Raw genomic sequence first — 24,906 nt, 5'->3', positions numbered from 1 at the left:
TCGATCCTTTAGCACCCATCCCAGCACAGTAGGAATTTCTCCGATAAGATTTTTACTAAGTAGTTTTTTTTCTATTAGTTTCCCACTTATTTGCTGTCTGATAAACCCAGCCCCTTTCCTCTGTGTTGTCAGTTCTCTGGACATCTCTGTTCTTACGTTTCGATGTTCTAAGGTTCAGGGTCCATTTACCCTTCAGAGTTGATCAAGTTCGCAGTTGAGTGCTTGCGCTGCTGTGATCCACAGCTACAATGTGAGTTGAAAATATCTGAAGGGGAAAATGCAGAGAAGCCAGACCAAGTGCACACCATTCCTCAGCCATGCTGCACACTGCAACACCGCAGGGTATGGGACGCTGCCTCTGTGACCACACACTGCCTGGACCACTGGCTGCAGCAGCCCAGCATCATGGAAAAAGAACACAACACACCCTGCTAGCTTGGAAAAAAAAGAAAGAAAAACATGAAGAAAACCAAAGCACTCTTACAGGAGTGTCATAGTCCCACTTAGAATGAGACAGTCTCAGGTGAACCACAGGAAGATTGCATGAAGTGTCTGTGTGCACTGCATGCCTTAGACGCAGTTTTCCTCTGATAGTCTGTCCTTTGATAGTATACAGTCCCAGTAAATGGCCCAGAGATGACTGACGGCAGTGATCAACCTGCCCAAGGCACTGACTCATGTTGCCTTGACTCCATTGCTATCTCATAACTGTAATGTTGCTACCCTTATGGATAATAATGTAAATATCAGATATGTAGGATGTCTGATATTTGACCCCTGTGAAAGCTCACACCGCTGACAGGGGCAGTGCTGCCCTCCTCTCCAATGCTTCATCATTTTCCTTGCTTTGCAGATAGAAGAAAGGATAGAAGAGGGAGAACTACTTGCCCAGTGGCAATGCCCTAAAGCCAAGAGAGATAGTTTGGCTTCTGACTATAAGCTCCTCCCCTTCCCACTCCACCCTTTGAGCAAATTACCCCATTACCCTGCAAGCTTCTTTTGTATCAGCAAATGAAAGGCCCTCATGAAGACTTCATGCAAGTCTTTCTTAGTCCCAACTGCCAGAGCCAAGCACAGCAAAGACATTAATTTCTCTGCCTTTGTTTATTTTTATTTCTACTAAAACATATTAAATTACTAGTGACATTTACTGAAATTATTTTTAATTGTCCCATTTAGAAAAGGGGGGAGGGCTTAGCTAAGCATTCCCATGAATTCCTAACAAGCAGATGGAAACGGTTCTACCTGCGTGATTTTATGCAGAGGCAGCCACATCTCAGCAGGACTTGTAATTTAACCAATGAAACGTAAGCCACCTCATAGCTCAACCAGGCTGCTGGGATCCAATGTCTAGGTCCTTAGATTTTGTTCAGTTACCTCTTGCTCCTCTACCCTTCCTTGGAAACAGCGCCTCCTGGGGGCCAGAGGAGGAGCTGTCTGAATTTCTTGCCTTACCATGAAGCAGGGAACACTCCTTATAGTTGGAAATATCAATAAGAAAATGTGTAGGGGATTATAAAAGAATAATAATAATGAGTGGAGACATTAAATTAAATCAATATTAAAATATAGGAGTAATATATAGATTAAAATATAGGAGTAAAAATCGCGACTAAAATAAACCGCATTAAAAGCCTTTTCAGTAGGTAAGTTAAAGAACATAGGGGCAAATTTGTGCCCTCTTACTGGGAGCTCACTGTCTCCAGACACCTCCCTTCCTACAAGTGGCTTCCCAGCTCAGACGTGGCTGAGCCTCAGCCAGGTGGGATCTGTGACACCTAAGGGCAAAGGCGATTCCACAGGCAGAGTAGACGGAGCTTTGGAATCCTGGCGTCAGATCTTCCCAGCAGCCCCAGTAGTGTCCCTAATGGACTAGTGGGGGTTTTCCTCAGTGGACGGCCACCTGGCAGCTGTTCCCTGGGCTTCTGCAATAACAGCAGCTCTGAGGCCAGCCCTCGCCAAAACATCCTCCCACCAGCTCTCCTTTACACCCAGTTGGACTTATTTTCTTTTTAAAATGTAGCATTTTATTAATACTGAGAATTAGATGCATGTACAATGTGTTTGATCACATTCATCCTCCATTACTTCTCACAACTCCTGCTAAATCTACCGTTTCCTCTTTACCTCCTCACAACTTCACGTCTTTTTTAATCCACCAACTCCATTGTGTGCTGTTCATATGGGGTCAGAGAGTGTGGTCCACCTCCCAGGGCCTATATCTTTTCTAAAAATACTTGACTCTCCTCCCATAGAAGCCATTAGCTGCCAATAGCTCCTCCATTACGGGTGGAGGCTCCTGAGCTCCTTCCCCTCCATGATAGTTCACTAGCTTCATTTTGGACCAGTCCTTTCAGCTGCTATGAGTTTATGTGTCACTATTGACATGTACAGAAGACACTGTTTAGCTAAATCCATCTTGACCTCTGGCTCTTACAATTTTTCAGTTCCCTCTTCCACAATGGTGCTGAGCATTGTGTGTGTGTGTATGAGTGCAGGGGGTTGATGCTGATGTCCCATTAATAGTTGAGCACCTAATAGGCACTTGTTCCCTGTACTTTGAGCAGTTGTGAGTTTCTATGTCCTAGTTTGAGTTTTACTGCAGTGAACAGACACCATGACCAAGGCAACTCTTATGTGGATGACATTTAATTGGGGCTGGCTTACAGGGTCAGATGTTCAGTCCATTATCGAGGCAGGCATGGTGCAGGTAGCACTGAGAGTTCTACATCTTCATCTGAAGGCTGCTACTGGAAGACTGACTTCCAGGCAGCTAGGACAGGGTTCTTAAAGCCCACACTCACAGTGACACACCTACTCCAATAAGGTCACACCTACTTCAGCAAGTCTATAATTCCTAATAGTGCCACTCTCTGGGCCAAGCATATATAAACCATCACATGCCAGAATGGCTAAGATTATGAAAACACATTCTAGGGAGAATCATACTCTTCTGTCAGGCTCTGGTGGTGGGAGCAGCGTGTAAATCAGTGTAGCCACTGTGGAATCTGTGACAGTTCCTCAAGACCATTAAAAACAGAATCACTACATGACACAGCCATCTAATATCAGAGCATATAACCAAACACATTTATTTCCTGTTGCAGACACACATCCTTGTCTATGTTCATAGGTGATTTTATTCACAACAAATCAAACATGAAAATAGCTGGGATATCCATCAACTAATGAATGATTAAAGAAAATATGGTGCATACACATAACGAAATTTTATTCATCTAGAAAGGAAAATGAAATTTGAAGATAAATGAATGAAACTGGAAAGCTTTATACTAACTGATTTAACTCAGACCAGGAAAGACAAATGTTAAATATTCTTGCTTCACATGTGGATGTTCACACTGACTCCTTAGATTTGTAAGTTTAAACTGGAGTACCTGTACAATCCAGAAAATAAGAAAGGGTTCATTCATTGATGGGAAGAGGGAAAAAAGATCTTAAGGGAGAGGGAATAGTGAAACCTCGGTGATGTGAGAGGGTACTGCATAATTTTTTCCGGGATAAAAACATCCATCTTGGAGAGAAGTTTATTAAGGCACAAAATGCTTTAAATGAAGGTGAACCATTCTTTTCTATAAAAAAAACTTTTTCAGCTCATGAACCAAGCAACTCAAAATTTTCAGGAAGTCCCTAAAATTGACCAGATTACCTGGCCCTTCCTCCTCATACATATATAAGCAATGGGGATTGCTGAGACACTCAGATAAGCCAAGTAGCCTAGAGGAAATTAAACAGAGACCCACCAGGTTGGAAGAAGCAGAGACCAGCAGAGCATGTAAGAGCTGAACTGCTTGAAAGAGACTCTAACCTGCTGAGATTTCAATTAATTTTGTAGTGCACTTCTGCTTTCCAGCTTTCATGAACCATTACCCATGTTGGGTGATATGGTTGTCTTGGGAGTCAATCCTGCTAATGTATATAATGCCAAAACAATCCATTGGTTCACAAAGTTGGACACTGGGATTATCCATACTTTGGTCTGTCATTGCTTCCCTATCAGAGATGGGTATTTGTTCACAATTCCCCAGGGATAGTGACACACAAGGGGACAAAAGGGGTATAATGACAGTGAGGTTTAAGTTGTCTTATTTGCTTGATTTCCATATCCTTTCTCTTAGCATCAGAACTTGCTTAGAGATGAACCCAAAACTTATGATCCTCAAGCCTTGCTTTTATTATTGAAATAGTGTCTGCATTGTGGGGGGAATTACAAATAGCATAAAACAGTGAAGGTCCTCAGTAACTACTTCCTTACTCCCCGAGGTATGGCTCGTGGTCCTCCCTTCTTTCTTCTCATTCTCTGAGGTGTACCCCAGTTCACCCATCACACAACAGGGATAATAATTCTAGGTCATCTCCTGGATTTCAGCAAGAGTTAGATGATCCCATACAAACTACCATTTCCATACAGACAGTGAGTTAGAAACCAGAAGCTACTCTACAGCATGGCTCTGGCACCCTTAGTGAGTAGGAAGGATGATGTGTGAAAAGGAGGTGCTGAGTCTGTCAGGCACTTCATGGAAAGCTGCAAGTGGTACCAGGAAGAGTGTTCTGCCAAGCTCTGCACATGCCAGCCACATGCAGCTAGCTCCTTTGTCATAGCAGGAGGTCTTTCTCTGATGCCCTTATCAAGTTAGACTCTGAATGCACAAGTAACACTTCTGTGGACCTCCTGCTTGGAACATTTTACCTGGGCCAGTCCGTGCTAAAAACTGAGGCGTTGATGAATTGCTACCATTGCTTCAGATCCCTTGCTCATGTTTGAATCTGAAATGTCTCTGTGAGTTTTAAATTAATCTCAGTGGTCAACTTGACTGAATATGAAATCCATTAAAAGACAAGCTGCGGGCACACCTGTGAGGGGTGGTCTGGATCAGCTTGTCTAAAGCAGGAAGACCCACACTAAATATGGGCAGTACCTTCTAACGGCAGTTCAGATAAAAGGAAATCAGAAGGGGAAAGTTCTGCTCTTTGGCTTAATTCTTCACCAGCAAGTTCACTCACCGTGTTTCCAATAGTCGTTGATCTTGTTATTGAGGCTGTCACTATGTCCATCCCTAATTTCCATTTTCTTTGGGATTCCAATGTGGGCTAAAGACCAATGTCTCCTCAAGAATCTTCCAGACCTGAATTACCAGGGTGGGAGTGCTAAAGCATTTCTGAACTGAGGAGCTACATGGTTCTCAGGGTCTCCAGAGTGAGGACAGCCACCGTTGGACTCCCTAGCACATACCATGTAAGCTGCCCTCATAAATGCATCTCTTTCTAATACATATTCATTCCATCAGTTCTGTTCCTCTAGAGAATCCTGATACACTTTCCTGTAGGCTCAGGGTTTGAACGTTTATTTTCCAGCTGGTGTTGCTATTTCAAGTGGCTGGGTAGCCTTTAGGAAGTGGGGCCTGGTTAGCTAATGTAGGTCCCTAGGGGTGGGCTTTGAAAGGTGAGCCCAGTCCTGGTTCTGACCTAGTTCCTGCTGCCTGATCTGCTGCTATGTGCAGCCTCTTCCCATGTGCCCACTGCCATGACAGACTGTAACCCTAGAAAACAATGAGCTGAAAGAAACCTTTAAGCTTTTTCTGGCAGATACTGTGATTTAAAAAAAAAAATACTGTGAACCTGATAGTCACTGTTCAAGAAAACACTGAAACCCAAGTGCTGTTGAAATTGTTCATTTCTATCTAGGGCTTCTATCCTGCCTTTGCCTGAGACTTAATCTCAGGGTCATGGGTTTGAGCTTCCCATTGGATGCCAACATGTTGTCGAATATTTAATCTCAATCCAGGGATTGTAACCCCACCCCCTTTGGTTATACAATTGCCAGATAAAACATACACATGACCTTTAACCTATAAAAAGCCTTTATCACCACTAAAGATAGGTAGATATCTACCCTCTATGTTATTACACTTACCTTCCTCTTGATAACCCTGAGCTATTACTTACTATGCTCCACCTGGGTTGCTCTGAAATGCAATTGGTCAGCCCTCATGGCCATGATTTAAAGGGTCTTACCATGGCATCTTTTCTTTCTGCCTTCCTTTCCTCCCTTTCTTGGTTCTATTCCAACCCCAATGCCAGAAATTTCATGCTCTATTGATTTCAATTCTGCCCAGCTATAGGCTGTGGGTACCCTTATTCACCAATCAAGAATAACTTGGAGGGCAAGGACATGTAGCACCACTTGGATCTACATCTATGTATGGATTCTTTCCTCTCTGGAGTAACCAGGCTTTAGGGGACAGTATTTATCATTACAAAACAAGCAGCTTCAGACCAATCAACCACACCCAAGAGATCTATTGAATACTAAAACATGGGGCTCAGTCTGCAAAGTGCTTCTTGTACAAACAAAAAGACCCAAGTTCAGGTCCCAGGACCTATGTAAAAGTCAGACATAACAGTACACACTACAGTATGTTAGCTGAACCTAATCTGTTAGCTCTACTTTCAGTGAGAGATATTATCTCAAACAGAAAGGTAGGGCTGGAGAGATGGATCAGAGGCTGAACTGGTTGCTTTTCCAGAGGACCCATGTTTCATTTCCAGCACCCATGTCAGACAAGACACCTCTAAATTAGCCACAAAAGATAATGTCTTTCTTTAGCTTCTGTGGGTACAAACTCATACACACATAAATAAATAAACAAATAAATAAATAAATAAATACAAACAAGAAGAAAAATAAACAATTGAAAACAAATAGAACAAAAAACACAAAGAGTTACAGATCATAGCAGAAATTTTATCCAGGATAAAAGATATATAAGATATATAAGATTGGCAAACACACACATGAAAAGATATACAACTCATCTAGCAAAATGTAGGAATTCAAATCATGATGAGATAGCACTGAGCTAGTAGAATGGCCAAAATAATTAATAGTCGTTACCAATGCTGACAAGGATAGAGATTACTTGGAATACTCAGGCCTTGCTAATTGACTGAAAACCAGCACAGCTCCTTTGGGGAAACAGCTAACATTTTCTCACAAACTTACACATAGCCTTAGCACATGTCCTAATAATCCAGAATTCTGTGTTTGCACATAGATGCTCACAGATTTGTGCTATACATATATACAGGTGGTGGTGTCAGTGTGCACAGGTGATTGTATGGAAATGTGCAGGACAGAGGTCAGAGGTTGATGTCACATTACTTCCTATATCTGTCTTCACAGTTTTGTTTGTTTGTTAGAGACATGGTTTCTCACAGTACCCGGAGTTTACCAATTCAGCTAGACTGAAGGGTGAGTAAACTTCAGGGATCTGTATGACCCTCCCCAGCTCCTTTCTATTGCTGGAATTATAGATATATACTGCTTTTCTAAGCTTTTTTTTTTTTTTTTTTTTTTTTTTTTTTTTTTTTTTTTTTTTTGGTAGTCATGCTGATAGTGGTAGAGTTCTGCTAGGAATCCAAACTCAGGTTCTCCTGCTTGCCCAGAACACACTTTACTGAATGAGACATGTCTCTGCATATGACATAATTGTGGAGACAGAACATGGTGATAGAGATCAGTTCTATGGTTGAGAGGTTTCAAAGGTGAGATGTTTGTGAAAATTGCAGGAAGCATGTTGTCATAATAGATGGGACTGTTCAGTATATTTGACATAGACCCTACAGTTCACACACACACACACACACACACACACACACACACAGAGAGAGAGAGAGAGAAAGAGAGAGAGAGAGACAGAGAGAGAGAGAGAGAGAGAGAGAGAGAGAGAGAGAGAGAGATCACAAGGCTGATAAAGTCTTTATGGCAAACAGATTAAATGACTTTCTGGTCTCACTTCCCATGAGTCTTTGTTATTGCTGCTATACCAGGCTCTATATGGCAACCCCCACCATACCCACTGGGTCCTGGGAGATAGAAAGATAAGACCAGGTAAGGGAGAAGTTCTCACACAGGAATCAGGCATCAGAAAGCAAGCACAGGTGCTCTATGCCACTCCCCTCGGGCTATCCCTGATAAGATAGAGGTCACAGCTACCAATACAATGACACAAAGTTCAGAAGCAAGCATCACATGGTAGCATCTCCCTGCATGAATTCATGTCCAGAAGCCAGGGTTACAGGGCCCTGACCGGATAGTTTGCCTTAAGTGGCCAGAGTCATTGCAGCTATGTTGCCTGAAAAACAGCTTTTCACAGCTTACCAACTTGTAGTTCCCAACTAGTAGGGTGGCCATGGGACCAACCGGAATTCTTTCCCAGCCCTCTTCATTCTAGAATAAACTTGTGAGGCTGCATGGATCTCTAAACCTGTGCACATTTTGGCTAGCCCCTCCACCTTGCAGTTTATGTCCTACTGAAAGTCCTGGTCATACTTCGTAGTCTGCTGTTTAATTATCAACTGAGATTCTGGCTTCTTTACTTCTTTCATCTGCACTTAAAGAAATCTACCTGAAATTCTTCTGTCACCGATGGCCCTGCCTCCCCAGTTTTCAGGCTGGCAAACTCTCCAGTTTCTGCTGTCTGCATTGAATAGAGACCACCCAGGCGTCCAGGCTGCATCATGAACCACCCACTTCTGCAGTTTGCTCTACACCACACTGCAATCCCTCCTATCCTGTCATCCTTGTTGGGCCCCAGGAACTCCTGAGCTCCCCTTTAAGCCACTAGAGCTGAGCAGTGTCTGGCATCCAGCCCAGGAAGTCATGAATAAATAACCAGGGTGCTCCATCTGTGTTAGTCCCTGTTCCTTGTCTGGTCCGGGAAACAAACCCTTCAAGGTTTCTTTCTTCACCACTGGATAGCTGGAAATAGAAGACTACACAAGAGATCTGAGCCACAGACCCAGGGCAACAACAGGTCCGGAGGGTCCTGCATGAAGCAGGTGCTGGGATTCAGTGCAGAGCACCAGCACCTGCTGTGGTCTCAGCTTCCCAGAGGATGCTCTTCCCTGGACACTTCTGGATGTTGCATTAAATGACTCAGAAGTCAAAGCTATGAAAGCCTAGGCGCTCCGGAGTTCTGCAGGGACTAACAGCAGCCTGGGACCAGAGGGTGGCACTCCAGGCCCACAGAGCACCTGCATCCCACAGCCATGCAGCATCAACATTCTGCTAACAAAAGAGAAGGAGCTTATGAGGATGTATCACTGTGGGAGGACGAACCAGCAGCTCGGATTCGGGGTAAGTGCTACCTATGGCCAGAAAACCCACCTAGTTCACTTTGATGTGGCTTACCAACCATGCCAGCTAAGGTGGCCCATGTGTACCTCGGACTGGCACCGCCAATTATGGGATCTGCGGAAGTGCTGCAACCTCAGAGCCCTGTTGCTGCTCTGCACAGTGAGAGGGCACCTCCTCTGGGCAGCCTGGTTCCCCAAGCGGGAAAGCCCATTGACTGGGGCAAAAAGGGCCCCACACCTAGACCCGCCCCTCCAGCCCCTCCTACCTCACTGGGTAGGCTTTCCCTCTCCAGCAAGGGAAAGTTGCTATAGCAGGCATGCTTTGCTCTTGCTGCCCTCAAGTGGCCAAAAGAGTGATCTTTCTCCATTCCAGGAGGGTGAGATGTCCCTCAGGGAGTGTCAATAATCAAGCTCAGTATCCTGGAAAGAAATAATCCAAAGAAACTCACCTGACTTCCCTGGTCCTTAGTAGGAGATTCTGAGAGACCAGTGAGCCTGCTGTCAGCAAATGTCACAGGACTACAAGCACAAGAAGCAACAAGGAGCTAAGCTCCTGGCGTGGGGATGGTGCAGGACTTGATTACATACAAGTACACATACAAAGATAATGTCAGCCTGCTGTAAGCTGAGAGGGCTGTGGAGTAAGACGACAAAAGGGATGCCACGACTATGCCAGGACTCTCTACAGAAGAGATTTGTGAGATGTGAATTAAGACAGCAAGGTTAAAGGACATCCAGATTGGAGAACAAGGCAACCTAGAAGCTTAACCAGAACAGACAGGGGGGACACATGGCAGGTCCTTGTCTCTTGTTATATTCTATGCCTCAGGGACATTCAGAAGGTCAAAGCAGATCTCCATCAAAGCTCTTGTCTTCTACGGTTGTTTGTTTGTTTTTTATGAGAGAGGGTTTTTCTATGTAGCTCTGCCTGGCCTAAATTTCTTATGTAGACCAGGCTGGACTCAAATTCATAGAGATCCTCCTGCTTCTGTCTTTTGAATGCTGATTTAAAAGGCATGTGCCACCATTCCACCTCTAACTTCAACATCTAAACCTATAAATATAGTTACTTTAAAAAACACTACTGGTGTTCAAAATAAATAAAAATGCTCGGGATAAAAGGAAGCAGAATTCTTGCCAGGACAGACAATTCTAAAGAACCTTAAATTAAAAAAAATTATTAGATAGTCTCTGTATTTACTTTTGAAATGTTATCCCCTTTGCCCACCCTGCTCCCCTCCCTCCTCTACATGTCCTCACAAAGGCACACTAGCTCCCAAGCACCCTCTCCTCCTCAGTGCCTTGGCTTTCTTCTACATTTGGAAAATGTGCCCTTAATATGCAACTGGAGCCTTGGGCCTCTCAGCGCATGCTCAGTGGTTGGTGTTCTAGTCCATTTGGAGCTGTGAAGAATTTGGTTGGTCAACAATCTTGTTCTTCCCTTGAGGGCACAGCCCTCTCATTTATCTCCCCCCCCCCCGAAGAACCTCACTGGGGTCCCCGTGCTCAGTTTGATGGTTAGCTGTAAGCATACTCAGCTGCATGACTCTGGCAGAGACCCTGAGAATGCACCCCTATCTGGATTCTGTAAGCAAGCATCGCCCAACATGAGCTACAGTGCTTGGGCCTGGAGGCTGCACATGGGGTGCATCTTCAAGTAAGGCAGCCCCTGAAAGATCCTTTTAGCTCTTCCATTTGATCCTGTATCTCTTCCTGTGAGTGTTTTTTTCTCCTTTCTAAGAAGGACTGAGGCTTCCACATTTTGGCCTTCCTTCTTTTTGAGCTTCATAAGGTCTGTATATTGTTTCTTGGGTACTCAGAGCTTTCTGGGGCTAGTATCCAATTATCAGTCTGCATTATATGTGTGTACTTTTTTGACTGGGTTAGCTCACTCACATGATAAATCACATTTGCTTAGGAATTTCGTGAAGTAATACAAAATGGCTGAGAAGCATCCAAAGAAATGCTCAACATCCCTAGTTATCAGGGAAACGCAAATTAAAACAATCCTGAAATTCTACCTCACACCAGTAAGAATGGCTAAGATCAAAAATTCAGATGACAGCAGATGCTGGCGAGGATGTAGAGAAAGAGGAACACTCCTCCACTGTTGGGGGGTTGTAACCTGGTACAACCACTCTGGAAATCAGTTTGCTGGTTCCTCAGAAAACTGGACATAGTAATTTTTTCGACTCAGCTATACCACCCCTTGGCATATACCCAAAGTAGCTCTGATATTTAACAAGGACACATGCTCCCCCATGTTTATAGCAGTCATATTTATAAAAGCCAGAACCTGGAAAGAACCCAGATGTCCTTCAACAGAGGAATGGACACAGAAAGTGTGGTACATTTACACAAGGGATTACTACTCAGCTATTAAAGACAATGACTTTATGAACCTTACATTTATGACGAAAGAAGGAGTGGGACAGAGCTTTAGATGATAAGCCAAGCAAATTACGGCCCAAGTATTCATGTTTTATTGCACGATAAATAAGAAAAGGTAGAGGTTAGATGCAGGAGCTGTAGTGGTTTCCATGGAAACATCAGTGTATGGTGGCCAGTGTTCAGTATACATCATCAAAAAGTTTGCATTCATGATATTCATCTGCCATGCACGGAGTTCAGTGTCACCTAGCACTTTAATCTTCATCTACTAAATCTGAATAATAAAAGGGTCTGCAACAGTCATCACACCAAGAAAAAGCAATCCCTTTTCTCCTACTGTTCTCACCTCAAAGGGTGTTTAAATATGGAGAAAATGTGGAAGACTTCATAAATCACTGGCTTTGGTCTTGTAAGTTGTACAAGATCTTGTGAGGTGAACCATGCCAATTTATTGATTCTGAAACTTTGTCAGCAGTCAAATGAGGACCACGTAAAAGATAGCTTTCTAGAAATGTCAATTACTTTTCCTTCCACATATTTTTAAAAAGAGATTTCCTTATTTTTAGTTATGTGTGTGTAGGCTTGTGAACATGAGTTCCTGCAGAGACCAGAGGAAGAGAATTCCCTGGAGTTGGGTTATAGGCTGTTGTGAACCTGCATATTGGGTGCATGGAACTGAGCTCAGGCCTCTGTTATAGAAGGACAACACACTCAAGCCCTGGACCATATCTCCAGTCCCTGTACCTCAGCATCTTCATGGGGGTAAAATTTCAAGGAGTAACGTCTTGGCAACTCCCCAGGTCAGAACTCTCCATAGTTTCCCCATCTACCATTTACCTCTAGTCTCAGCACAAAATGCTAGTCTAAGTAGCACAAGAAGTATAATTTCGACAGGAGGTTGCTCTGTGTGACAGTGACAGCTGTGGCATTATAAAAGACTAAAAGGTGTACTTCTGACTCATGGGGGTCAGATCCATGGCTCCCATGGTTTTTGCCAATATGTCAAGGCTCATCCTTCTGGTTACCCCTGTACCACACCCTACCATTTTCTGTAGTGAATCTCCATCTCTGCTTGCATCCACTGTCTTGTATTAGTCACCCAACCATTTCTGTTGCTTTGTACCAAGACCTTGATGGATTCAGGAGAAAAGATTGCCTCATACAACAGCAAGTGAACAGTGCAGAACACGGATCTGTTACACATGATAACAGATGTGTGTACACTCCTTCATCATTCCAAAAATATGACGCCCAAAGATGGTGGTAGTATTAGCATTTGAAAATTATATTTGTATTTGAAAAGAACCTAGATATACTGTTCTTAGCAGGACTAAAAAGAAGTGAGCTAGCTCTTTGTATAACGAACTATTCTAGAGAAAAACCTCTTTACTGTAAAGTTTAGATATTGCAAGTATTTCACATTCGATATGTATAGTTTGCTACTGATCAAGATGCGGATAAAGCCTGGTTTCTAACTCGCTACAGGTCAGGAATTCCTTGGGTATATCTCAGCTTTCCTTGTCAGCAAGGGTAGAACTGTTATGTTTTCTATACATAGCAAGATTTTTTAGATGATTGGAAGGCTTAATTTTTCAAAATTTCTTTAATAGCTCTACATGATTGAAGATGCACTATAACATGGCAAAATGGATTAATGGTACCAGGATGAGGTATTATATCTGCATCCTCAGAATTAATGTAAAAGTTCAGGTTTGGTATCACACCTGTAACTCTCGGGCTTGAAAGGCAGGATAAAAGGTAAATTCTGAAGAATATCCAGAAACTAGCCTTTGTGCACCAGAAGAAAACAAAGACCTGGGTCAAACAATGTAGAAGGAGAAGATGAACCAGCATCCGAGTTATCCTGTGAACTCCACATGTCATCTATAACATGCTCATAGTAATATGTGCTCACACAGTTACACATAATTAAAAACAGTCAAATTTCTAAGCATGGAATACAATGCTGTTGAGAACAGGCATCATCCACATTCTGAGGGATTAGTGCTACTTTAGCAGTTGGAGAGATAAAGAACCAAAGAGCTTTGGAGACTATCAAAGATGGTCAGCGGGGAAATAATTTTCAGTTCCATCTACTCCCATGCCTGTTCCACTTGGACAGGTGGTTGCAATTTATTTCCCCTCTGAACCCTAGTAAGGTGAGTGATAGCAAAGAATCTCATAGTGTATGTTTTGTTTCTTGAATAACAGAGTAAAGGCTCTGCAATACTGTGCTTCAGTCTAGGGCTGAGGGGGATTCTGAGCTAGAGACTTGGGGGAGCTTTTTGCTAGCTTTGTGTATTGTGGAGCATTTCTGCTGACACTGCAAAAATTTCCCATGGCAACCAGTAAAATAAGTTTATGAGTTCTTGCATTCTTCCTCAGAGGAGGCAGATGACAGAGGGCGTTGCTCATCATTATGGTGCATGGAAGCTTCAGATGATCGTGTCACACTCACGGCCTAATAAATTTTTCTCCAGGTCTCAGCCAGAATCAGCTCCAGCAAGGTAAATAGGGGAGGGCCCCATCCTGTGGGTCAGGAGATGAAAACACTTTGACAGGAACACAATCCCATGGTTGGCTGTACATTCTAAGCACCTTCCCGATTAAAATTCAAGATGCATGGATTCCTCAATTCCGTTCAACCAACTAAATAAGCAGACAGGGGAGTAGCCAGGATGTCAGCAGCTAGATACTGCATCATAGTTAATCACTTTTCTGTTGCTGTGGAGACATCACAACCGATGAAACTTACAGAAGGAAGAGTTATCTGGGATCCAGTGCCATAGGATTATAGTCCAGGGCCCTCATGGTGGGAAGCATCAGATCAGGAAATCAGACAGTGATGGTGCTAGAGCAGGAGCTGAGGGCTTAAACTATTGGGAGGCAGCCAGTGGTCACTGGGAATGGCATGGTCTTTCTGAACCTAAAAAGACAATCCCCGGGAGTAATCCTGTCTCAGTCGAGGCCATACCTCCTAATCCTTCCTATATAGTACCACTGACAGTTAATTAAGAATTCAAACATGTGAGGTAACAGAAGCCATTCTCATTCCATCTACCACAACCAGTATTATAAAAACAATGTTGATAATCCCTGAGCAAGAGGGTTTATATTCATAGCATGAGGGCTCCCTGTGCAGTCTTGGCCTAAAACCCATTATTTCTCCAGGCTTTGTATCCTTCACCTACAAAATAATGTCATCATGGTGAGTAATTAGCCTTGTCAATTGGACACAACCCAGAATCACCAAAAAAGAGCATCATATCGGTAAGGGACTGACTACATTGGTTGTGCCTGTAAGCATGACTAAAGGGGATTATTTTAATTAAATTAATTCTGTAGGAAGATTCATCTCACTGACGGTAGCAACTTTCTATATACACAGGGTAATGAACTATGTAAGTGGAGAAGTTGAACTGAGCACAAACAATCAGAGAAGCCACTGAGCCTACACACATTCATTTATCTGTTCATGGTTGTGGATGCGGCCTCACCAAATGTCTCAAGGCCTTGCTACTGAGACTTTGCCACAATGATAGACTTCAAGCTAGAATTGTTAGTTAAAACAAACCCTTTGTCTCCCATGTGTCTTTTGCCAAGAGATCTTACCACAGCAATGGAGAAGTCAGTAGGACAGACATCCAACTTACTGTGAAGTGCCTGTCAGGTTCAGGTTCTTTGTATTAGGTGTGTTTTAATTAGAACTAACCTTGAGTCAGGTCCCTAGATGTAATATTTTCTGTTGAATCTATTTTAACTTTTCTCTTACACATTTTAGCTTCTCAGGTTCTTTGGCAGAAAGACACAGCAAACAGGTTATCTTGCTCATATGTCTGCCTTCCATCCTAAAACACACATATAATTGAGTCTGTGTAGGATGCTCTCCATAGGGTTATCTATCATTTCAACCTAGCTCAGTTGCCAGAGGAACATCTGTCATGAGTGAAAATGGGCATTTCTTCCTCATCTGCACTGAGCCCCAGAGGTGCAATGTCATTGCAGCACTGAAACCATCCCATCTTCATGGCATCTCTGTTCTGCTATTTGACATTTAGGCAACTTGAGCAGCTTAGGCAAACCATGGACAACAATAAAATCAAGAAGGGACCTTGTGTTTCCCTGATGATAAGTTTCCCTAGCAGCATCTCACACTAGCAACACGGAACCGTTGTTCAAATCACATCAAAATTTCTACACACAAGGCACATGTTAACCATCTCTATAGCCATGTGACCTTCACATTTTCTCAGCTGCCCTGAGTGGTGCTTATTCCCCTGCCTCATATTGTAGAACAAGAGGCCTGAAGAGACTTACACATTGTTTAAGGTGACACAACTTTTGAGTAAATGACCAGACCCATCAGCACATCATTCCACACCCTTAAGTATCATGCCCTCTGTCAGTTATGCTCTGGATCAACCCCTGTAATGTGTAGTCTCTCCCTGGCAAAGATCCACTGCCTATTTCTTGCCGTTTGGTGGTGAGTCTGTTTTTCATATCCTGTGATTCTTTCCTTCTCAGTGTAGACTAACATTTTCTCTCTGTGATCCTTTTCTTTCTGTGTTTCTCTTCTGAAGCTGAACATGTCCACCTCATAGACATTTTCTGTATAGTTCTGGAACTTTTTATCAAAGCAGTGTTATGCTCATGGGAGCTCACACATCCTGTTGTAGACTTAGGGGTTATGTTTTGGGTTAGGACTATGGGCAGCATGCAAATATTTTTTTTTGAACACAAGCTATGGCAGTTCTGTCATGATTTTCAATATCCATCTGTTTTGGGGCATGTGGCATCATTTAATAAAGAAAATATTTTCTTGGTATCCAATTTGGTAAAGACACATTTGGCATGAGAACCTACCAAGAAATTTTTAAGCACCAAGTAAAATTTGGGCCCATGGCCTCCTGCGAAATGCTTGTATCTCATGATCCATCTATTTGTCTTTAGGAATCTCATTATCTGGCATGTTCCATGATGTCATGAAGAATGGGTGACTGAGGTGAAGGCTTCTCTTGTAGCACTGTTTTAAACCATGTCTGTTCATGACTGGTAGAATGGATGAGTAAGCAATGGCATCTCCATGCATGGGAAATATTATAAAAACTGAAAAATATGTGGATGATTCACATGTACTAATAAGAATTGGTTCATCTTGAACTGTATATGCTAAATTAAAACATGTACAAGAAACTGCTACAAATTCCTATCTTCAAGTAAAGCAAGGAGGAACTTTCTATTTGTGTATTTGCATAGGTGGGTTCAAAAGTGATTAGCTTTATTCTTTAGACTTGTGTTGTTATGAAATTATGTCAATTTTATTGATATAATTAAAGTATTATTCAAATAATCAAGGCGCCATTCTCATGGATTTTCTTAATTAAACATGACAATGAAATATTTACTCTCAGGAACCTGAAAAAGTTTTAAATAGGTGCAATGCAGAAGAAACACTGGGTTAAGAAGCCTCTGTTACCTTGTTTAACTTCCTGGATTCTCCATGGCTTCTCAACAAAATGAGGGGTTTTCTGTCAGATATACAACTCCTAGGAGTTCCTTGAGGTTGATCACCAGGCACTGTAGTGTGTGTGTGTGTGTGTGTGTGTGTGTGTGTGTGCATGTGTGTGTGTCTGTGTATGTGTGAGTGTGCATGTGTGTGTGCATGTGTATGTGTGTGTGTTTGTGTGTGTGTATTGGTGGGAAGAAGAACCTGGGCAGGACAGGAATGGTTTGGGTTTTTGAACCTATGAAACCAACACAAGGTACATAGCTCTTCATCAAGATGCACTTCCTTATTATTCTTTTTTGTATTTTTATTATTTTAATTAAAAAAATTTATTTTAAATCAGAGATAAATGTACAGATTTTAAAAGCATTTTGACATAACTAATATGAATACTTTTTTGTCAGTACTTAATTCTTTTAGAAGTTTGATAGTATGCATTGAAATCTTACTAGTTACCATAAGCATTAAACACATGTAGAACAGAACATAACATGGGAGCAGCAGAGTTTTCTAGCTGTATATAGATTAAACATAATGATTCTTAAATCAAAAATTGTTACAAAGCTAAACTTTTAGCTCTTGAATTATTAATGTTTTAAGGTCCTGGTATACCTCATCTTAAAAGGTGCTTTACACCAATTTTTTTTTCCTAAGAAGGAATGAGGATTTCAATTATGGCCTATGGTTGTTGTTGTTTTTTTTTTTTTTTTTTTTTTTTTTTTTTTTTTTTTTTTTTTTTTTTTTTTCTTTTTTGTTTGTTTGTTGAGATTCATATGGTCTGTGACTTGTTTCTGGGGTATTCAGAACTTTCTGGGCTAGTATCTAATTATTAGTGACTGCATGTTATGTCTGTTCTTTTTTGAACTGGGTTACCTCAGGATAATATTCTCTAGATGAATCCATTTTCCTAGGAGTTTCGTGAAGACATTGTTTCTAATAGCTGAGTGGTATGCCATTGTGTAAATATACCACAACTTTTTATCCATTCATCTAGTGAAGGACATCTGGGTACTTTCTACCTTCTGGCTATTATAAACAGGCTGCTATGAACATGGTGGAGCATGTGTCCTGACTGTATGTTGGAGCGTCTCTGGGATATATGCCCAGTAGTGGAATAACTGGGTCTTCAGGTAGGACTATGACCAATTTTCTGAGGAACCAACAGACTGATTTCCAGACAGGTTGTTTCAGCTTACAACCCCACCAACAGTGGAAGAGTGTTACTCTTTCACCATCATCCTTTCCAGTATCTGCTGTCAGGGGTATGGCCCTACTGTGGGCTGCAGGGGCAAGTCCTTTGTGAGCTCTGCCCAGCCCTCTCAGCACCAAGGTCACTCACAGTGCAATATCGCCAGGCCTATATCCTCTCACTTCTGAATAGAGGCACAGAATATATAGTTGTCATACCAAATTCATAGGACATAGAAGGCCAATATGGTATGGCCTGTAGAAGTCTCACTTGAAATAGTCTGTGAATTTTTCTCATTCATATTTGGTGAATGATGGTGTTTCTGAATATCTTTTAGCAGGTGCCAACTCTGGGGCAGCTGTAAAATTCAGTACATGAGGGATTTTAGTTCATAAGAGATGGGACATTGAACTTTGTGGATCCCTGTGAGGATGTTGTCCTGCAGTTCACCTTGTGTTTTCCCTTGGATGTTTCAGTCCTGCATTGAGAGTAATAGGATTATCATAGGAGGTGAAGGGAGAGGAGGACCTTGGAAAGAGAGGAGGCAAAGGAAATGAGGGGTTAGAATGAGGTCCTGGAGGAGATGGGAGAAAGGTGTAGAACATCAGAACATCAAATAATATGTAGCTAGGGAGGGGGAGTGTTGAGGAATTGGAAATAGCCATTGGAGGGCCTCAGACAACAGGAAAATGAGAGGCTCCTAGGACTCAGTGGGAAGGATTTTAGCCGAAATGTGCAGAGATTATGGAGATAGGACCTTTAGAGAACTCCTGCAGTAGATAGACATGGCCCCCAATCAAGGGATGGGCCACCCATCTCAAATATTTTAACCCAGAAATATTCCTATCCAAAGAAAGCGTAAGGACAAAAAATGGAGCAGAAACTATAGGAAGGGCCATCCAGGGTCTTTCATACCTGTGAATCCATCCTGTCTGCAGACATTAACGTGATGCTGTTGCCTTTAACTAGAGGTGTTTTCTGACAGTGACTGGTTGGGCTGTTCCTTGGAAGGTCTGGAAAGCAATTTAGATGTAGATGCTTGAAGCTAACCTTCAGACTGAAATCAGGGACACCGGTGGGGGAGCTATCAGTAGGACTAGAGCAGGAAAGGGGATTGCAATGGAAGGAAGAACAACATCAGCTGACCAGATGACCCAGTGCTCCCAGAGACTAATTATACTTAAAAGTATCATGGGAAATGAAGTCCCAAGCTAGCAGAGAAAATGGCCGACATATATTCAACATCTCTAAGCATCTGGTGGCCTTTTTATTCTCCCTGTTCTGTCCTCCAAGATTAAAAAATTGATTTCCTGGACATAAGCTTCAAGTGTATCCCCTCTTATCTTTCCATAACTCAGTAAACTAGGAAATCTGCCAGTATAAATCTGGCCTGACTTGACTCTGCCTTATAGGGAAACTTTCACAAAAGCAGACAAAATGGCTCCAGAAAAGGCAGGTGGGTCTAATCTCAGAAAAGGCACAAAGCTGCCTTTTGGTACAGCCTTTTGAAGCCACACAGAAATTGGAACCCAAGCCCGGCATGATTGTGAGAATCATGGGTATGAGTCATCCTCTTACTTCTTGAAAATACATCCCTACCCACTAATCCGTGTTCCATCCATCTAGAGGTTTTTTGGCACTCTGGATATTGATATTGATGTACTACTTGGTAGAGTTGTTTGAGCTCCGAGATCCAACCATGCTCAAGATCAGGAGAGTAAGCAATAATTTCCTATTTCTCTCTATACAGAGACATATAAAGAGGGATTTCAAATAATCCACCCAAATCTTACAGGCCCAAAATATTCCATATGGTTATTGACCTTATACCACGCATTAGATGCCAAACCCAGTTTCCCCAGGCCCAGCAGACAAGAGGATAGAAAACCTATAGTCCAGTTCATCATCAGAGAATGTGATCCTTTCACTCATTTTCTGTTCAAACACAGATTAGAGCCAAGACCCCTCTCAGATGTTTTTCTGAACAAGTGAAGCATTATTTGGGATAAACCACATAAAGAGTCCTGAGCCAAAACTGTGAGTCATACAACTGTTCACAAACTGACAGACACAGGTAATCTCAGGTTCCAGCCTCACATCCATTTCATACTTGAAATATCTTATCAGTACCTACTCTACATGACTTCCTGTCTTGGGAGTTAGAATATCTGTGGTAAAAGTCTGGTATCCCAGTAAAAGAATTCTAATAACTAGGTTTTAAACCTCAGATGTTTTTGGCAAAGCCTTAATATTAAGCATTATTTGGGAAGCTATAGAGAATCCCCTGGTCAGTGAGCGACATTTGGTAGATAGAGGACCTGTGAGAATTCTTTCCATGCCAAGTCAACAAGGGGAGGAACCATAGCAAAAGCTACCAGGTGCACTGTCCCCGTCAATAGTCAGAGGCCCACAGACCTTCTCCTTGACAAACATGTCAGCAGGCAAGTCTTGTGCACATATACCTAGGAGAAGAAGCACTCCATCCTTCCAGGTCTCATGTTGCATGATGTTCAAATAATGGGGCTTGTCTTTTCCACCTGCAGCAGCTAAAGAGATATTCACTAAGAGGTACCATGGCTCCAATACAAGCTGAAAACAAACTGCTATTCCCATCTGGATGAGCTGAGCTACAAGGTCGAGCAGCTAGAACTTAAGTGACATGCCCTGGGGAAGAAGGTAGAATGTATCTTTCCCCCAGAATGCTTCATGGCTAGACAACTTGTCTGCACCCAGTGCAGCATCACAAAGACACTGCCTTATGTCTCCCGATCTAGGTTGAGGGAATTTGATGGCCACAGTTCCTCTGTCCTCTCAAAGAGGCTCTGTCAAGTTAATGTCTGGCAGCAGGCTGGCTAGGCCAAAGTTAACAATACTAGATATGCTGCTATTCCAAAAAAAGTGCCTGATTATTTGAGCATTGTAAATCCATCGCTGTTGCTACAGAGAAAGGCCCACTCAACAAGCAATTACACCCTCTGTAGTGTCAGTGTCATAGGACCAGTCATCCATCTGTCCTATTTCTTGCCTGGTATCTATGGCTTCTCAATCTGAGGTCTATTTTATTATTTCTTTGCTTTTCTCTTTCACACTCATGGTTGTTTTAAACCTTTTGAACAATCTCCAGTTTTCAGGACCTACTTAGATGCTCAAAATGTTTAAACCTTTGAAGATTCATTCCCAAGATCTGAGGCTAACCTCACAATAAAAGCAACATTTTGAGCCCCACAAAAATTCTATTTTGATCTGGACAAACATTTTCCGGGGCCTCATAATCATGGTAAGTATTGGGCATAAAGCCAGGTTAAAGACAAGCCTGGGGAATGGTAAAAATACACTCTTTTTTTGCGGCTTCACTCTCTGGTTTAAAACAAGACAAATACCAAAAAGTCATAGTTGGGAAGCAGAACTCACCATGCAGGAGGGAGGAATGTCAGTGTTACCAAGTGGGGCTAAAACCAGGTACAAGTTTTGTTTTTTCCTGAGCGATATGACTATCCAAAGTTAGTAAGACCCCTGAGAAAAAGGGCAAGTTTAAGTTAGGTGTGTTCTGGGCAAGTATGAGTGGTCTTGCACAAGAAAGCTACTCTTCAAAAGAGAAAAACTGGTCAGTATAGCTGGTTTAGCCTAGTCATAAGGTTCAAAATCATCAGTGGGGTATCTGACTGCAAAACAAGGACAATCTGTTTCAGACAAGTTCTGGAGATTTTCCTGCTAAAAAGAATCATCATATGCATGCTGCCCAGGAAAACTCCCCATGGGGTATGTCAGGTACTGCACAAGAGTGCCTTGTGGCATTCTTTATAGCCATCTGCAAGAGCTCCAATGATAAACCATATTCACAGTTGGAGAGAGTGTGTGCCCTCAGTCAGAGAAAGTGTGGGAGAGGTGGCGCTGCCACCTGTTGCCAATCTAGTGCTGTGGAAAAGAAATAGACACCCTGCTCAGTCCTTGTACCTCACCACCTATGGCAAGGACAAGACTTGATTCTGGTGTGACTAGAGGAAGAGAGCCGCCCCTGCCACTCACTTACTACAGCACTGGGGAGTTCAGGCCCGGGATCGTGCTCGGGAAGTTCATCAGAGCTAGCCCTGTACATAAAGATTGTGTATGAGCAGCCCCCAAGGGTCTTGCTTCTTGTATACTATGCAATAGTAAAGATGAGGGAGAGACCCCTCTCTGCTCATTCATCCACTGACATCTATGGCAGGCAGGAGAGATGGCCCTGTGGTCACTGTCAAGGAACATCCATGTCCTCCTTAACTGCAACACTTGGAACACTGGGACTGGCACCTCACCTAGGCAGTAGGGTAGAGCTCTCCCTCTTTGCAAGGAATACTGCATAGGCACTGCCATTGAAGGGGGCTAGAGCTCACAACACGACAAACTCAGATAATTCTCATGCACAGATCCAGGCATTTGAATTGTCCCACACCAATATCTAGATCATTGGTGAACTACTGTAGTACATGAAGTGGCCAGTTCTACACGTCCAGAACTCCAGGATTTATAAAATATAGATAATCTCCATGACAATAAGATACCAGAGAAGAGTCCCATTGAAATTCCAGTGTTGACAGTGTAGCTGAAATAGCATACAATGCCAAACAGGCATCATAATGAAAATGTGCAGGCAAAAATGTGTGGAGAAAATGGTGACATACTACAGCTTCCACAGAAAAATACTGAACCTGAGATTGGGGAACGTGGGCGAGGGAGAAGAATGGGCCAGGGAGGAATGGAAGATAGGAGGATTGTGGCATGTGGAGGGACATTCACTCACTCACTCACTCACACACTCACACACATGCAAACACACACACACACACACACACACACACACACACACACACACAAAGAGAGAGAGAGACATACACCAAAATATTATAATGTCAACCAGGATAAAGCTCAGAGATCTTTGGGATGAGAGCTAGAAAGACTGTAAATGCCACAGTTGTAGTTAACATCAAGGACACCACCAAGTTGTTAGAAGTAGAAACACACAGTGATGGTTACAGCATGCATGAGAGCTAAGCAAGCTCACCAGGAAGAATCTCATGAATAGGGAACTGAGGACTTGGACAAGAAATCCAATTACAAGGTGAGAAATGGCTGGCACTTGACAGGGGATAGGAAAGGGAAAGTCTTTTCTTTGATGCAATCCCTGAGAGGGCAATGATCCCCAACCCAGACTTCATGACTTAGGTTCATTGGGTAATAAAATATGGACCTGAGAGAAAGACAAGAAGAAACACGATGAGGAGGTAAGGAATGAGGAAAGGAGCATGAGGAGGAACTAACAGGAAGGTGAGGGAGAGGAAGAATATGAATATGAAGAGGAGAAGTATAGGAAAGGGTGCTGAAGAGGAAGACCAAACAACTTGTCAGAGTTGAGTGGTATCAGGTATGTGTCTTCTGTATCCTTTGCCTGAGAGATTGAAACATTCTTTTCTGCAGTGAATTAACCTGGAAGGGAAACAATGCCAAATAGCTCCAGGAAGTTCCTGAAACTGACCAGATTCTTTAGATCTCTTCTTTTCAGGATGTAATCAACCCAAAGCCCTCAGAGTCTCTCTCACACAAAACAAGGAACAAAGACAACTGAAACCAGACCACCTCTTGCCATGCTGCCTGGAAAAAGTTTAAACAAACTGCTACTTGTAACAGGTACTCATCTACCTATTAAGCTACTCTCAGACTGTGAAGTGTGCTCCAAGTTCCCAGCTTTAGTAAGCTTGTAACCCATTCAGGGACTAGCTTTGATGATGATTCTGTCTTTGATTCTCTCTTCCATTGAGTCACCTTCCACTCCATATTCCTTGGAATAATTGTCATTGTATCACAAAGCTAGGCTTTGTGGTATCTATACTATGTTCTTTGTTTCCTATATGCAGTGGGTAGATTTATGTTTTGCTTATTCACAGGGAATGTTTTGAAGGGAACAACACACAGGAGGAATAGAGAATGCTCACTACAGGAAGAGGATTAAACTGAGACCACAAATGCACACTTAAACACACATGTTTTTCACTGTTGATTTAAAGTGGCTAATTTCTGACTCACTCAGGCACAACAGCAAATAATCAATATCTCAGATTTTCAACAGGAAAAGCTTACAATGGGTAGAATACACTGGATTGTTGTTACTGGGCATGGCAAATAGGTGAGTTAAAAGCGGATTCTGATTGCTGAAGTTCAATTCTATGATAACTGGACCTGGGTAGGAGCCTCAGAAAGAAGACAGAGTGAAATAAGCTAATGGAATTGGTTGCTAAACTAAAGAATGGAATGTAAGGATTTAACAAGAGAGGAGAAATTAGTAAAGGCACAGCCCACCAGAAACATATTTGTCATGCTGGGACTGGAATTCAATAACCCCCTCTGGTTATGTCACAAAACAGAGGATGTTGGGTAGGAATGCCAATGCATTTTTGGTAACACTTGGAAGAAGGGGAGATGAATATGTTTGAGACATGCCCTTTGAACTTTTAAATATTAACCAAATTATTGTTTACTAAGAAAACAGAACAATGAATGCTGGTAATGTGGTAGACAACAGGGCCTTAGACACTGGTAATGCTAATGTGAGCTGGTCAAGTGACTGTGTGAATCAGGATGCAGGTTTCTCAGAACACACAGATTGTCAATATGACCTAGCTGTACT

At 42.5% G+C, this 24,906-nt stretch overlaps 1 protein-coding gene across 1 annotated transcript in view; it reads left to right on the top strand.

The window, feature by feature from the left end:
* Positions 1-24,906, top strand: part of LOC308435413 (putative sperm motility kinase W) — a gene marked incomplete at both ends in the record, with an annotated part of 51,847 nt that overhangs the window by 16,639 nt on the left and 10,302 nt on the right. Inside the window, one exon of the mRNA XM_080942651.1 lies at positions 173-342. Coding sequence (XP_080798777.1) covers positions 173-342 — 170 coding nt within the window. The remainder of the gene's footprint in view (positions 1-172; positions 343-24,906) is intronic.

The sequence above is a fragment of the Micromys minutus genome (genome assembly GCF_963924665.1).
Source record: "Micromys minutus genome assembly, contig: SUPER_22_unloc_2, whole genome shotgun sequence".
NCBI classification, from domain to species: Eukaryota; Metazoa; Chordata; class Mammalia; order Rodentia; family Muridae; genus Micromys; species Micromys minutus.
This window is presented reverse-complemented; position numbering and strand designations above follow the sequence as displayed.